The sequence below is a fragment of the Danio rerio genome, chromosome 17 (assembly GCF_049306965.1).
Source record: "Danio rerio strain Tuebingen ecotype United States chromosome 17, GRCz12tu, whole genome shotgun sequence".
Classification (NCBI taxonomy): domain Eukaryota; kingdom Metazoa; phylum Chordata; class Actinopteri; order Cypriniformes; family Danionidae; genus Danio; species Danio rerio.
Window position 1 is genome coordinate 24,541,904 of NC_133192.1, and position 15,138 is coordinate 24,557,041.

A 15,138-nucleotide genomic window follows, 5' to 3' on the forward strand; every position below is an offset into this window, starting at 1 on the left:
GTAAAGTGAGCAAAACAGTTTTGAACAGGCATTGTTTTGAATCGCCTATATAATGTGCGTTACTTCTCCAGTCCTGCAGACGGCGCTGTGACTGGACTCAGACTCATTTTAGACCCAAAAGAGCTCATAGCTCAGAGTGAATGGAAACAAACTCGTTACAACAACACATGTATCTATGAGATATTGATGTTTAAAAATGTACCGAGGTCCGTCGAACCCCGACTATCACCGGGCACCGGTACCTCCATCACGTTTCGGACACCCTATAGCACCTTTCGGACCTCCGCCGTTCTGTCCTCCTTTTGGGGTTCCTCCTCCGGGGCCTCGATACTGCAGTCCGCAGCCTATTCCCCCTCCGGGACGCCCGTACGGACCAGGCAATGAAAACTACAACAGAGATTCATTCTACGAGGTGCGAGTTTTTACTGTGCATTCATAAAAACAACCTGCACTTATTTGTCCCACAGATCGAGCTGATAGAAATACCGGATGTACGTTACGTCTTTTAAAATATGTTTTATTATATCTATGTCATGTATATTTATGGATTTAATGCAAGATATGCATTTTGATAGCGGTGCACGAAATAATAGTTCAATGATTTCGGTATTGTATGTGGAACTTGACATGCAATCAATGAGTGTGATGTCATGTGATTAAAAATGAGTTTAAGGATTGTTTAGCATCTCAGTAATTAATTTAACCTTATATGCTGATTTACTTTTGTTAAAAGTAATTTGGCGGTAACGTTATTTTTTTTTTTAGATTTAAAGAGAATAAAATGCATTGTGGTTTCATGGCTTTCTACTATAGGTCAATCAATGGCCTATGTTTTACTTGAATAACACATTCACAGGATTATTATTAATGACAGATATTTTTTATGTTGCTCTTTCTCCACTGCAGAACCGACCCTTTGGTGGTCTCACTACTGACCAGAGCGGTTCCACGATGATCACACCATCAAATCAGCTTTTGCTTGGTCAGTCCACACAAAACTGGTCAACTAAAAGTCTGGATGAGCAAAACCAAGAAGTCAGGTATGATTGGAGAAAAAAGTAGAGTCAAAGTTTGTTTAAAGTGAGATCAATTTGTGTCACACAACTGTATGTGGGTCAAGGGCAAAAGATCAAAAAGGATCAAATAAAAATAAATTATTAAAGCCGTATAAACTGTACTCTAATGTTGCAATGTGATAGACTTTTAATAAACATTTTAATATGTTATTGTGGCCCTAAAATGCCAGACAAGATGATGATTTGATGTATAAACTATTATACACTAAGTGACATTTTAGTTGCTGCATTTTGTGCTTCGTTTTCTCACACAGTCCAAAGACATGCGCTATAGGTGAATAAGGTAGGCTAAATTGTCTGTAGTGTGTAGGTGTGAATGAGTGTGTATGGATGTTTCCCAGTGATGGGTTGCAGCTGGAAGGGCATCCGCTGTGCAAAGCGTGCTGGAGAAGTTGGCGGTTCATTCCGATGTGGCGACCCCAGATTAATAAAGGGACTACGCTGAAAAAAAAATGAATGAATGAATGAATAATATGTACCCCTGAGCAATCTACATTTTCTTTCCATTAAATATAGCCTCAGCCTTATCACCCCGCAGCCCAAAAGAGGTTACTCACTGAAGCTAAGCAGGGCTGCACCCGGTCAGTACCTGGATGGAAGACCACATGGGAAAACTAGGTTGCTGTTGGAAGTGGTGTTAGTAGCCAGCAGGGGGTTGTGTGAGTACCCCAGTATAGTGAAGGGGAGGCTATGCTGTCAGTAAGCGCAACTTCAGTGCATTTCCATAAAACTAACCATGTAATTCTTCTTTCAGGTGAGATGTCAAACTGAGGTCTTGACTCTCTGTGGTTATTAAAAATCCCATGGCACTTTTTAGGTGTAAAAAAAGTAGGGATGTAACCCAGGTGTCCTGGCCATATTCCCTCCATCAGCCCTTATTCATCATGGCCTCCCAATCATCCCCATCTATCAATTGGCTCTATCACTAGCCCCTTTCACATTTGTGTGAACAGGCCCTTTTTGAAAATATTATTAAATTTGTTCCGGCAAGTTCCTGGAAAGAGAAGTTGAAACATTACAGGTAGTTTGCTGGACTGCTGCTCTGTGTAAAGGCAGGAGGAAAATTGCCGCAAAGAGCGCGTTCACATCTAGAACGCGCTGACATGACTCTAGCCAATCAGAACATTCAGACTCATTCACATCCACGCTGTTTCTGAAAATAAAAGCCTTTGAATCTTTTCCAGACACATTTAGCTGCTAGATGTTAGTCAGATAACGTTTCTTTGTTGTGATTAATGCCAACTGTGGAAAATCTATAGATAAAATGCTTATAAAAAAATGCTGTGAATTTACTTTTAAGCTGCTTCAGTTGTTTGACGCGTAAAGAAGTACTTCGGTGAGCGTCAGCACATACACACATTATGTACATTTTGACATGCGAAAGTGTTTCTCCATTTGTTTTTATCAAAGTTAATCAGAACACTTCTCCATCCACAGAATTTGCAGTGTAGTCAAATGTGTAAACATTTAGCTGCGGTTCGTGTTTCTGCCTTAAGATGTTTCTGGGGCAAAACAGCTGCATGAATGTTAAAGCTTTAAACAAAAGTGAAACCATAAAGCAAAAGCCTGAACCCCTTCTATGTTTACAAATACAAGTGCGGCTGTTAAGAGGTCAATTTTGGTCAGAATATATGGGTATTTTGGAATGGATGTGTTAATTGGTCTTTTCTTGAAAAAATCTGGAACGTCTGTGCCTGTCTCAACATCGTTTTTTTTAATTATTTTTTTATTTACCGTTAAAGTCATTCTGGATATTTACTGGTGTCAATGTGTGAAAGGGGGTCATACCCACTCCTACAATGACTAGTATGTGGTGAGTTCACTGGCTCTGTAGTCCCGTGGCTGCCATTGCATCATCCAAGTGGATGCTGCACACTAGTGGTAGTGTGGAGAGACCGCCCTCATGATTGTGAAACGCTCTGGGTGTATGGCCATACACAATAAATTTGCTATATAAATACACATTACATTACATTTCTTTGTGCTTCTAAATAGAAAAAAGGCAGAGGAGTTTCTCCGAATCCTGGGGGCAAGTGACCGTATTGAGCCAGCAGGAGATAAAAATGACAGCACGGATCGTACAGCAGACAAACACTCGAGTCGAGCACGCAGTCGGAGCAGAGGAAGGAGCCGCGCTCGCAGTCGCAGCAGGAGTCGTGGCAAGAGCCGGGGCCGCAGTCGAGCTAGGAGCCGCGGAAAGAGTCGAGCTCGCAGCAGATCACGCAGTCGCAGTCGAGGTAAAAGCCGCACAAGGGCCAAAAGTCGAGCCAGGAGCCGCAGCCGTAGCCGCAGCCGCAGTCACGGGAAGAGCAGCACACACAGCAAGAGTCAGCCTCGCCTGAGCCCCAGCCACACCAAACAGACTCACAGAGGAACAGCAGAGGGCAACCACAGCTCCAGCAGCACCAGCGGTGGAGGCACTCAAAGCTCTAACACCATGCCTGATCTCTTTCAAGGACTAAGACAGATCCTTCAGAACAAAGAGCTGGAGAAACACCTGCCTTTGGTCAAGAACGCCCTCCTTAGAAGCCAGGTTTGCAATCCTATTCTGTTATGTTTTGGAGTTGAGATCATTTTATAGTTTGCGGGTCAAACAACTTGATTTTTTTTTTTTTGTCATTGATTTAAGGATACACATTTTTATTAAATGCATGCTTTATTTTTTTTGCTTAGTGTTTATACACCGAAAAGTGAACTCCGTGTATGGGAAATCTAAAAATATAGCTTTCAATTTATTTCAAAATACGAGGAAATGCAATCAACTAAAAGGATAACTTTTCTTGTGTTTTTAAGAGCTTGATCATATTTAGAGTCCAGAATTTATTAGGGGTGTAATTAGGGTTGTCGCAATATACCGGTATGACGGTCTACCACGATTTGAACGTGCACGATTATCATACCATGAACAATTGCATATCAACGCTTTTAACCCTTAAAGACCGAGACAGCCGCCCGCGGCTAAAAATAAGTATTGCTCTTAAATGTTTAATAACTTTTGATCCGCTGATCCGATTCATACAATTCAAAGATTGGCATAAAGAAGATAACATTCTTTATCACATAACATTCACGGACTTTCAGAGGTCCCGGAATCAGTGCGGTTACGTCATAGAAATTTGACCACGCTGATTTGACAAAGAAACGCTCGTCACTGTGTCTCCGGACAAACCAGACATGATACAGTGATGCATTGTCCCTCCTCCATGCCCAGATTGGTTCAAACTCGCTATATCACAACCAATAAGCATAGGTTTCACTTTTGTTTGTGGACCAACATGAGCTTTTTGAACAACACGGAATGAGAGATAGGCATACATTTATGCGCGGCTAAATAAAACGCAAAAAAAAAAGTTTTGCACGAAATAATTCTCATACTAAGTACTTTTGCATCCACAGCAGCACAAAAACATGACAAAACAGTGACACAGCAAAGAAGAACTGCTGCTCTTGCTGTTTTCAAAAGACGCAAATGAAGTTGCAGCTGTTTGTCTGCATTGCAGACAACCATATCCAAATCCATATCCACAGACAACCATATCCATGCTGGCACATAAAACCTAAGGATGTTCCATATTGAATCTAGTTTCGTTATGTAACTATTTATAGTATAGTAAATATTTATATCTATTTTTTACTGAGGATTTGCACCATGTTTATTTGGACTTTATTTGGACTTTGACACATTATTTATTATTTTCTTATTTTTATTTGTTCTTTGTAAGTGGTGTTGTTTATAGTAACTGAAAATATATTATTTGGAAAAAGTCAAATTTGCTTCTGTTCTATTATTTTGTAACATTTGTAACATACCGTATTCCGCGAAACCGTCAAACCGTGGTATTGTTTTAGACGATTATCATACCATAAAAAATTCATACCGTTACAACCCTAGGTGTAATGGATCATGGTTGATGGGTGATTCGTAGGGATCACAACCCACGGTTTGGCCTGCGAATGAATATAACTTTTTTTGGTTTTATATTAATCCTAAATTAGAGAGATCACTTCTCGCATCTTTCAAATCAGATGCATGAAAGCATTTAGGCATTCCTGTAAAATATAATGATGACGAAAGAAGTTGTGGTAGGTTATTCGGGATGTGGTGGGTTTCATTAAAGGGGTTTTCTGTCAATACTTGTTAAGCCTGCATTAAAGCATTTAGTGTAAGCTGCACGATTAATGATTAAAAGATCAGGATCTCAACACCCACGCAACAAATTTTAAATGATTTGGATGTGTTTATTAATTCTTCAAATCTATGTTTGAAAAACACAAAAATCAAGAAAGCGATTCAGTCTTTAGTCTTTTGAGTTGGTTATAAAATGACAAACATTTTTGGCTGATTCGAAAAATGGTCTGATTCGTGACTGAAACACCATAATGTGATTCCAACCGTGAGATTTGTGATCCGGTACACCACTACAATTTATGCTGCTTATGCTATATTTTACAAATATATGTTTAATATAAAATTTTCCATATATATAAATGGTATATGATTAACGTGTTTTGATAAGACTTGATTTTGTGGTGTCTGCCATTAATGAGTTAGTATGTTGGTGATTGAAAAAGATGTGGATAGCAATTGCATTCGACTACATGAGCATTTACACTACAAAAGCAATCTAGACAAAGGTCTTTTCAAATACAAACTCAAAACATCTGTTTACACCTGTTTTAGTGTCATATTTGTGGAAACTCATCTTAATGTCAGGGTTAAATGGAGCCTTTAACATGTTTTTTTTTTTTTTTTTTTTTGCTGACATACCTTTTCTTCTATCCAGATGCATGATGAAACCATATATACAGAAAATCAATCTGCACTGAGAACCTTCCAGGACCCTGAGCCGAGGTTTGAAACCGAACCCTCTGCTGGACTGTATTACGGCTCTTCGTTTCCTCAGGAGACGACGGGTGTAGACAGCAGCAGCAGCTTTTCCAATTTCTTATCCTGGAACCCCGCTAACCTACCTTCAGAGGCCAAGCCTGCAATTCAGAGTGTTGAAGATGAAGAGAAGTTCCTTTATGGAGAGGAAGAGGAGAGATCCAAACCTCAGGGTGTGACGGTTCCTCTGGCCCAGACTAGATCTGTGAGATCTCCGCTTCATCACCTCAATAAAGAGCACCAGTCCCACAGTCTCCAGGAGCCCACAGCACACGCTCTACCTGCAAGCATGACACCCGCAGCTTCCAGCACATCAAAAGTCACCCCGGAGGAATGTGAGAAGGTGAAAAACCTGCTGAAGACCATCGGCCTCAATCCAGGCATGGCCGATATCTGTAAAATGGCTGCCAGATTAAAGGAGAAAAAGGAAGAACATGGAGCAAATCCTTCACTTTCAATGCTCAAACCAGCTCTGGAGGCTCTGCAAGCTCTGTCTAGAGGTCAGAACCAGCAGATTTTTTTCTTTTATTGTTGTTGTTGTTGTTGTTGTTGTTATTATGATTTTTATTATGATTATCTTTAACCCTTGTATGCGGTTGGGGATGTTTTGGGTTAATTTTGAGGTTAATTTTGAGTCTTAATTTGAGGTTAATTTTGAGTCTTAATTTGGCCACATCTTCCTCCGAGTATCAGCAAATGAAATGGTTTTTGGTGACATCTTATCTTGACATGTTTTGGGAAAATGCTTTGAAAATTTTCAATAACTTAACAACATACTCTGGGCAAAATTACTGCCCTTTCATTATGTTAGTGTTTCATTATGTTTTTGCCCCATTTACTTCTAGCATAATTCTTGGATTGTAAAGCCATGACACCATTTGTTTTCTATTTTATTTTTGGTGGTTTTCCCTGTTGGGAAGAGGTCAAATCTGTCATTTCTGCTGTTGATCATCAGTTGCAGTGCAAACTGGTTTCTGGCATTTATATGAAGTATAGTGTGTGTGTGCGCTTGTGTGACTTGAGTGTGTGAGAGAGACCTTTGTGCACTTAGACATATCATGGTGAAAAAAATCTAAATGAGCATAGTAACATAGTAAACATGGTGAGCGTATTTATGCATGCACACTATAATTTGTTGTTGTGCTTCCCACACATAGACTTTACTTGGGCGGGCCACCCAAATATATTTATTTTATTTTATCTTTTTTACACTATTATTATCATCCTCTTACACTTTTTTTTGTATCCGCCTAATATAAACAAACATCCGTAATTGTTTAAGTAGAGTAAAGAAAAGCATGAGACCTGTTTACACTTCCACGCTGCAGACCCACAGAGACGCACCTTTTTGGGACTTGAGGCGTCCGGCCACGATTTTTAAATCAAAAATGTTCGGGATTTTTTTTTGCCTTCGCTTTTTTAAAACTGTCGTCAAATGTGTGCAAACAGCCGCAAGAGCGAGAGAAACATATTTAATGTTTACATTTGAATTCATTCTATAATGTCGACAACTTGTCGTAGAGGACGAAATTAGATCCAAATTGGCTGCAAAATCATTGTAATTTAGATATGGTGTGTTTTATCCCTTTTTTATTTTATCTATTTGTCATTTGCTGTATATTTTATTAATTTGATGATGTTATTATAGTTAGCATATTTTATATTCTAAAAGACCTTAAAAACTCTGTAAAAAGACCTCTTTCGCATGTATCTAAAGGGTTTAATTGTGCCAGCTGATGATCAACAGTAAAAATTACAAATTTGACTTCTCCCTTACAAACCACCAACAATCAAGAATGCATGATTATATGGTGCCAAGGCTTTGCAATCAAAAATGTTGTTATAATGAACATCAATGGGGCAAAAATAGCCCGTGACATAATGAAAGGGTCGTAAATTTGAACAATACACAAGGGTTAACTGTAATTTGACATTGTTTAAAGAGAAACCTTTAAGTCTAATGGAAAAACAATTCACCATGAAATAATTAAGATAACATCATTAGAGCTTTAAATGTTTCTGTCTGTCATTAGCAAGGTTACTGTGGTTAACTACAAGCATACAATTCATAAAATATATATTTTGCTCCAAAGCTAATTTTCATTTTATGTACTATATATGTATTAAAACTAGAAGATGATTTAATATTCCAAAAAACACATGTCAAAACCAAAAATGAATCAGCAATTTAAAGGGCCAATATTAATGTGCAATATCAAGGCACCGGATATTCTCATCCCTCATCAAATATACTCACCCTCCACTAGTTCTAAACCCGTTTATTTTTTTCTTCTGTTGAACACAAAACAAGATATGTTGATAGCCGGTAGCCAATGACTTTCATACTATTTTTTTTTCTTCAACTATAGAAGTCAGTGGCCACCAGTTTACAACATTCTTTGTTTTTAACAGAAAAAATTGATCTCAGATGATTTTAACTCTTTGATTGTGAGTGAACGTAAAAATGTTTTGTATGAACTGTCCACTTGAATGAAAAACAATGGTGTCAGTTATACTAAAAAACACTGGTCAGCTTTTTAAACTCCCTTAAAAAAGTGTTTAGTTTTATTTTTAAGTGGAACCTGTATTACAGTTGGTTGGAATTGAATTAGCTTGCAGGATTGTGTCAAGAAGGTGCATTGTAAGTGGTTGTGTTGCATCATGTGTTGCAGTGCTCTTAAAAGCCTGTCAGGCGTGTCATGAAGTGATAAAAAGACCTAAAAGACTACACAACATCCTTTGGTTTATAATGCATTAAATATTTAACATCTGATTTCAGCATCCAAAACTGACGACAGTAGAAGTAATCGCTCTGGAAGCAGCCATTCTAATCTAGAGGCCAAGCGAGACAAGGTACAAAGAGTCTGGAAATCTGTCTTCCATCGTAACAACAACATTTGACAACAGCATTATGACAAACTCCCAACATACTTGTATTTCATTCGATTTTTGCATGTGTGCAGTAGCAAACACACAGTCTAACAAACACATAAACTTTGAAGTAAATTCTAGCTGATGTTTATGTACACTAGAAATACTTATTTTTGTTTTTAGACTAGTGGAACAATATTTAGAACAGTTAAAATAGAGTTGTGTGTATATATTGTAATCCCCTCATATGTGCATTATGGGCATCTGTATTGTATTGTTTAGTCTTCAGTCTTTCGTTGTTGTGTTTGTTTATCCACAACTCTGAACCAGACAAACTCAAAGTAGTGCAAAACACACTTTCGATGAGTGTTTAAATTGGGATGCAATTATTAATATTTTTTTCTTGTACATTGGAGTTTGCATACATTGCATTTTGTCATTAGCACATTTTTTCTAAGCCATGATTCTGTATAGACAACTTACTATGAGTAAATCTAAATCAATTACTAGTCATGTTAAAAAAAATAGGAACATTTAAATTTTTGTTTTTCAAATCTCTGTTTAATTGAAATGAATAAGTTATTAACTCGCTTTTAAAGACTTTGTTTCAAGTGAAGCTGCTTTTTTTTTATTTCTAGAATGAATTATTCTGACTTTTTAAAATGCTTTTAGTTTGTCATCATCGGTTGGCAACTATTGTAATTCCTGCAACCTGCATTTAAAGCATCATGTTGCTTTTTAAAATGATTTTGATAGACAGTTGAAGTCAGAATTATTAGCCCTTGTGAATTATTATCCCCCTGTTTATTACCCCCGATTTCTGTTTAACGAAGAGACGATTTATTCAACACATTTCTAAACATAATAGTTTTAATAACTCCTCTCTAATAACTGATTTATTTTATCTTTGCCATGATGACAGTAAATAATATTTGACTAGATATTTTTCAAGACACTTCTATACAGCTTAAAGTGCCATTTAAAGGCTTAACTAGGTTAATTAGGTTAACTAGGCAGGTTAGGGTAATTAGACAAGTTATTGTATAATGATGGTTTGTTCTGTAGACTATCGGGGAAAATAGCTTAAAGGGGCTAATAATTTTGACCTTAAAATGTTTTTTTTTTTAATAAAAACGGGTTTTATTCTAGCAAAAAAGAGACATTCTTCAGAGAAAAAAAAATTTCTGTGAATTTTCTTGCTCTGTTAAACAGAACTTGGGAAATGTTTAAAAAATAAAAAAAAAACGAAGGGGGGCAATAATTCTGACTTCAACTGTATAAACCATACACTGTTGTTCAAGTACTTAAGGGTTGATAGTCTGTTTGTGCACACTATCAAGTTAAGTATTCTTTAAAAGTGTTTAAATGTGCAAAACATAGTTTCTTTCATCTGTTGGACACAGAAGATATTTTAAAGAATGCTAAAACTGGTTGCCATTGACATGCACTGTTTTCATACCATGAAAGTCAGTGGCTCCCAGTTCCAACATTCTTCAAAATATCTTCTTTTTTTGTAACCACTTGTAGGTTAATAAATAACAAGTAATTTTTTATTTTTGTGTGAACGATGTGTATATATATATGTATATTGGGCTTAATTTTGAATATGTGTGACTGTTGTAGAAGAAGGATGAGAAGGAGCGTGAGAGACGAGAGAATCAGATCCACAAGAAAAGGAAGGAGTATCTGGTGAAGGAACTGGAGGGTCTGCTGAAGCAGGAAGGTATTGAATGATTGAAATCAACTTGAAGTTACTTTTAAAGTGCTTCTAGCAATGTCAGCTGCTTTTCTTTACTGAATTAGCAGGTGCTGAAAGAGTTTACAATTATAATATCTATCCAATAATTTAACAACATTTTTATTTTATTGGTTCATTATGTTTTTTCTGCAATAGTGAGCATATCATAGTATTGTGTTTTGGTGACTACAAGATATTTTTTTAAAGCTATATTTAAAGATATTTGACAATATTGTTTATGTTCAATTACTCATTTTGTGATTTATTCAATTATTTTATTTATTGTTTCAGTTAATACAATTATTTATTTAAACCATATTGTAACTTTTTTCTTTTTGACTTAAAACCAAAAGAACAATTCTTTAAGAATTGATCTTTTTCATGTTTGTTCGTGTTCTATAATCAATTGATATTTTTTCCATCACAGTTTAATTACACTTATTTTAATTAGGTTCAAACCCTCATGTATGATATTTCAGGCAGCGGTGATCTGATCCCAGTGATGGGCTTCTTCTGCCAGCGCTGTGAGGAGTTTTTCGGGGACATGCATAGTGCCGAGAAACATTTAGCAAACCACAGTCGCCACGACAGGAGCAAGGTGACCTTTTAAAGCAATTTCCCACAGATCACTAGCTCTAAATTATGTTAAACTCCATCTGTAAAGCAAAATATTAAACTGTGCGCTATAATAATAATACATGTTGTCTATGCAGACAACAGAGCAGCACAAGGACTCCAAAAGACACGTAGAGTATCATCACCCGTCCTCTAGCAAATGGGACAGTCCGCCCTCGTCTTCACGCTTCCATCAGGACCACAGAGAGCGCAGTCCTGACAGAAAGCACAGTCCAGACAGAAAGCGCATCAAGGATGAAAGAAGTCCTCATTCTCTGGATGTCAAAATCAAACAAGAGCCAGAGGATAAAGACGGGAAGAAAGAGAGTAAAGACAAATCCAAAGAAAAGAAGGAAAAAACAGATGATGATGATGATGATGATGACGACGATGATGATGCTGAAACAAAGAGTGAGAAGAAGAAAAAGAAAAAGGAGAAGAAGTTGAAGAAAAAAGAAAAGAAAAAGAAGAAGGACAAGAAGAAGTCTGAGAAGGATTCACCTTGATGCTCAGATGTGTTTTGTTGTTTCTCTTTCTTGGCTGTATTTTTGAGCTTTTAACTATGTTCGCATCGGCTGTTTCACTACATCTGAAGTCAGCGGTTCATGGGTTTTCTCTGGTTCAAGGACGGGGGCTGTCTAAAAATGTCAGTCAGTTGATTAAAGGGATCATTCACCTAAAAAACGTCCAATTATTTACTCTCCCTCAAGTGCTTCCAAATCTTTGAGTTTCTTCTGTTGAACACAAAAGAAGATTATTTTGAAGAAAGTTGAAAACCTGTAACCACTGACTTCCATATAAGAAAAACAAATACTGTATGGAAGTCAATGGTGACAGATTTCCAACCTTTTTCAAAATATCTTCTTTTGTGTTCAACAAAATAAACTCATAAAGGTTTAGAACAAGGGTGAGTAAATGAAGATGGATTCTTTTGGGATGAATTATTACTTTAATGCATCCTGCACTCCGATAGCAGCAGATGAAGATTTGCTTTCAGGTAGACACCATCAACCAGTTACATTTAAACTCCACAGACCATAAATTAAAAAAAAAAAAAAACTGGCTGGAAACCTAAATGTTCAGTTATTCTGGTTAATGTCCCTTATTTCATTGTTCTGTGAAAGGGGTTTCACCATCCAAACATGCCGCAGCTCGCTCTGATGAATGAATCCTTTCCTCAGTTAAAAGCTCGTTTAGATGAAAACAGAAATAAATGTTTTTGGATTAGAGGTTGTGGTCAGTGTGCTTTGTTTTACAACCCTTTACTATTTTATTTTCATGGTTAACTTTTCCTCAAAGTTGCAATTTTATTTTTTTAACACACACAAAAAAAAAAAAACTTTTGTAATACTTTAACCATTTGCTTATAAAAACTGACAGTTAACTGCACTTTTGAGATTTTCCTGTTATTAAAATGGATGCTATTGTCATTTTTCCTATTTTTTCCCCTTAATTAATTTACAGCGTGAACTATTTTATAGTGTTTGGTTAGATTCAACTAATTATTGTTCATTTTATTTTTTTTTAATTGATACAATTATCAACCTAACTAAACCATGAACATGTTTAATATATTGTTTTTGCTAAAGTCATTTCACAATAAAAGCAATCATGACTGCCATATAGTGCAATTCCAAACCAAAGTGCTCTAAACTGGCCACTTCATAGGGCCCTTTCGGGACAACTGTTGTGAACGGAAGTTGTTTAGTGTGCTCCATTCAGAAAGGCTCATCCCTATGCCCTAATCTCTTTGAAGCTGTCACTCTGGAGGGTAAACCCTTCTAAGTGATTAGGGCACAGGGATAAGCCCTTCCAAATGGATCGTACTGTACTAGGACACTCCAGCAACAACAATTGTGTTTTAAAACTGTCAGTTTAAACTCCTGATCACATAAACACAGAAGGGCACACACAAAGAGCCGGTTACCAGATGCCATGTTGAATGAGCATTACGCTAAAGTTCTCTTTCACTTCAACTGTCATGTTTTCAAATGCACAAGTTCACATAACACTAGTGGTTATGTCTGTGAATGTAAACAGCTGTGGAAGAAAATGTGTTATCAGTGTATCATACCTATGAAACTTCTACAACCACACACACACACAGTGTAAAAATGCATAATTGAAACACAAAGTGTGTTTTTTTTTTTTTTTTTTTTTTTTTAAGATGTGTAAAAAGCACATAAATGAATGCATTCTTAAAAAGCCAACAGTAATTTAATAAAGATTATACATATATAGTAAGGCTAACCTCTAAAATAGTTTGGGCTGTTCAGGGAGAAATTCCTTAAATAACTTCAAATCCACTGATGAGGCCATGTTCTAATTGTATTATGAACTGCCTTATTACCACTTTAACATCAAGTAACAAAGTAGGGTTTATGACTGTAAGCCTAAAGAGAGAGTTTACCTAAAATTATTCATTTACTCAAGTTGTTTCAATATATATAGGAGATTGTTGTGTGCAGACTGTTGTTAGCCGTTGGCGGTAGCCACCGACTACCATAGTAGTTAAAAATGTACTATGGAAATCAATGACTATGGTCAACTGTATGATTACCAAAATTCTTCAATCAACATTTTATGTACAAAAAAACATCAATTTGAACAAAAGGAAGGGAAATAATTTTCTTTTTTTTTGTGAGCAATCCCTTTAATTGAATCAAATTTTAATTAAAGCAGTAAAATAATTTACTTTGGCTTTAAAGGCTCACACAAAAAAATTATAAAAATCTGTTATTAATTACCTTCATGTCGTTCCAATCCAGAGACCTTTTTTATTGTTTGAGATTTTGTAAAATTTTTCAGATGAAATCTGAGAGCTCTCCGATTTCACATACAGCAAGGGTCTCAAGATGTACAGAAAATGAACTAAAAATGTTCAAAACATTCAATGTTGCTACAGTGGTTCACCTGTAATCATCTTAAGTCCCAGAAGCAATTTTGTCTGCCAAAAAACTGTAAATTTGATGTTAACCTCTGTTCTCCTGCATCAGGTGATCAGGGTGTGCATTTACTACAGGCAGAACGATGTTTTACCATTAGAGTCAGCAACATGCAAGCCTCGTATTACCTGATATAATTGGAAGACAAAGATGAACATTTGTACAGTTTTTTTGGCACACAAAATTGTACTTGGAGCTTTGTACGATTACAGTTGAACCGCTGAAGTAAGTTTGACAATGTTTTTGGATACTTTCCTGGACTTTGAACATTTGTGAACCCTTGGAAGACGAGGATGCTCTCAGATTTCATCCGAAATATCTTATTTCTGTTCTGAAGATCAACAAATGTCTCAGGGGAATGGATAATAAGGGTGAGTAACTAACAAAAGTTTAATTTTTGGGTGAACTAACCCATTAACTTGAGGCTTTTAATCACAAATCAAATCCAGTTCATGGAGGGCTGCAGCTCAGCACAGTTCAGTTCCAACCCTAATTAAACACACCTGATCAAACTAATCAGGTCCTTTAGTTTTGTTTGAAACCTACAGGTAAAGCTGCGGTCACACTAGAGTTTGTGCGTACAAAATTCTGCTGTACGACGCTGCGAACAGGGGTGGGATTAAACAAGATGATTAGACAATTAAAAAAAGTGATCGATTGCTCTTTATTTTGAATTTCTGTCCAGAGAGGTCATGTTTTGATCTTCGATTGGTCTCACACAGTCACTTGAGGCGATTTCGCAGGTCAGAGTTCACCAAGCTTGAACTTTCCAAACGCAGTGAACTGGGAAACTTGCCGCACGACCTTGCGTTTCAAGTCTGTTGCATTCGCGTGCGTATGAATGGAAGTCAATGGGGAGAAAAGTGCAGTGTGACCACAGCTTAATTATGTTCAAGCAGGGTTGGAAATAAACAGTGCAGAGCTGCAGCCCTCCAGCAACTGGATTTTACAACTGTGCCTTAAATGGTCAATTTTAGTCTCCAACATAAGAATCGACTAGTCAACTTC

General features: G+C 36.8%; 1 protein-coding gene across 1 annotated transcript; it reads left to right on the plus strand.

The window, feature by feature from the left end:
• Positions 1 to 77: 77 nt before the first annotated feature.
• Positions 78 to 12,414, plus strand: si:ch211-195b21.5. Its single transcript, XM_001922576.7, has 8 exons — positions 78 to 412; positions 907 to 1,040; positions 3,072 to 3,609; positions 5,861 to 6,461; positions 8,741 to 8,814; positions 10,456 to 10,555; positions 11,050 to 11,168; positions 11,284 to 12,414. The coding sequence occupies exons 1-8, from the start codon at positions 197 to 199 to the stop codon at positions 11,689 to 11,691; spliced, it is 2,190 nt and encodes a 729-aa protein (XP_001922611.2). The 5' UTR covers positions 78 to 196; the 3' UTR covers positions 11,692 to 12,414.
• The last annotated feature ends 2,724 nt before the right edge of the window (positions 12,415 to 15,138 follow it).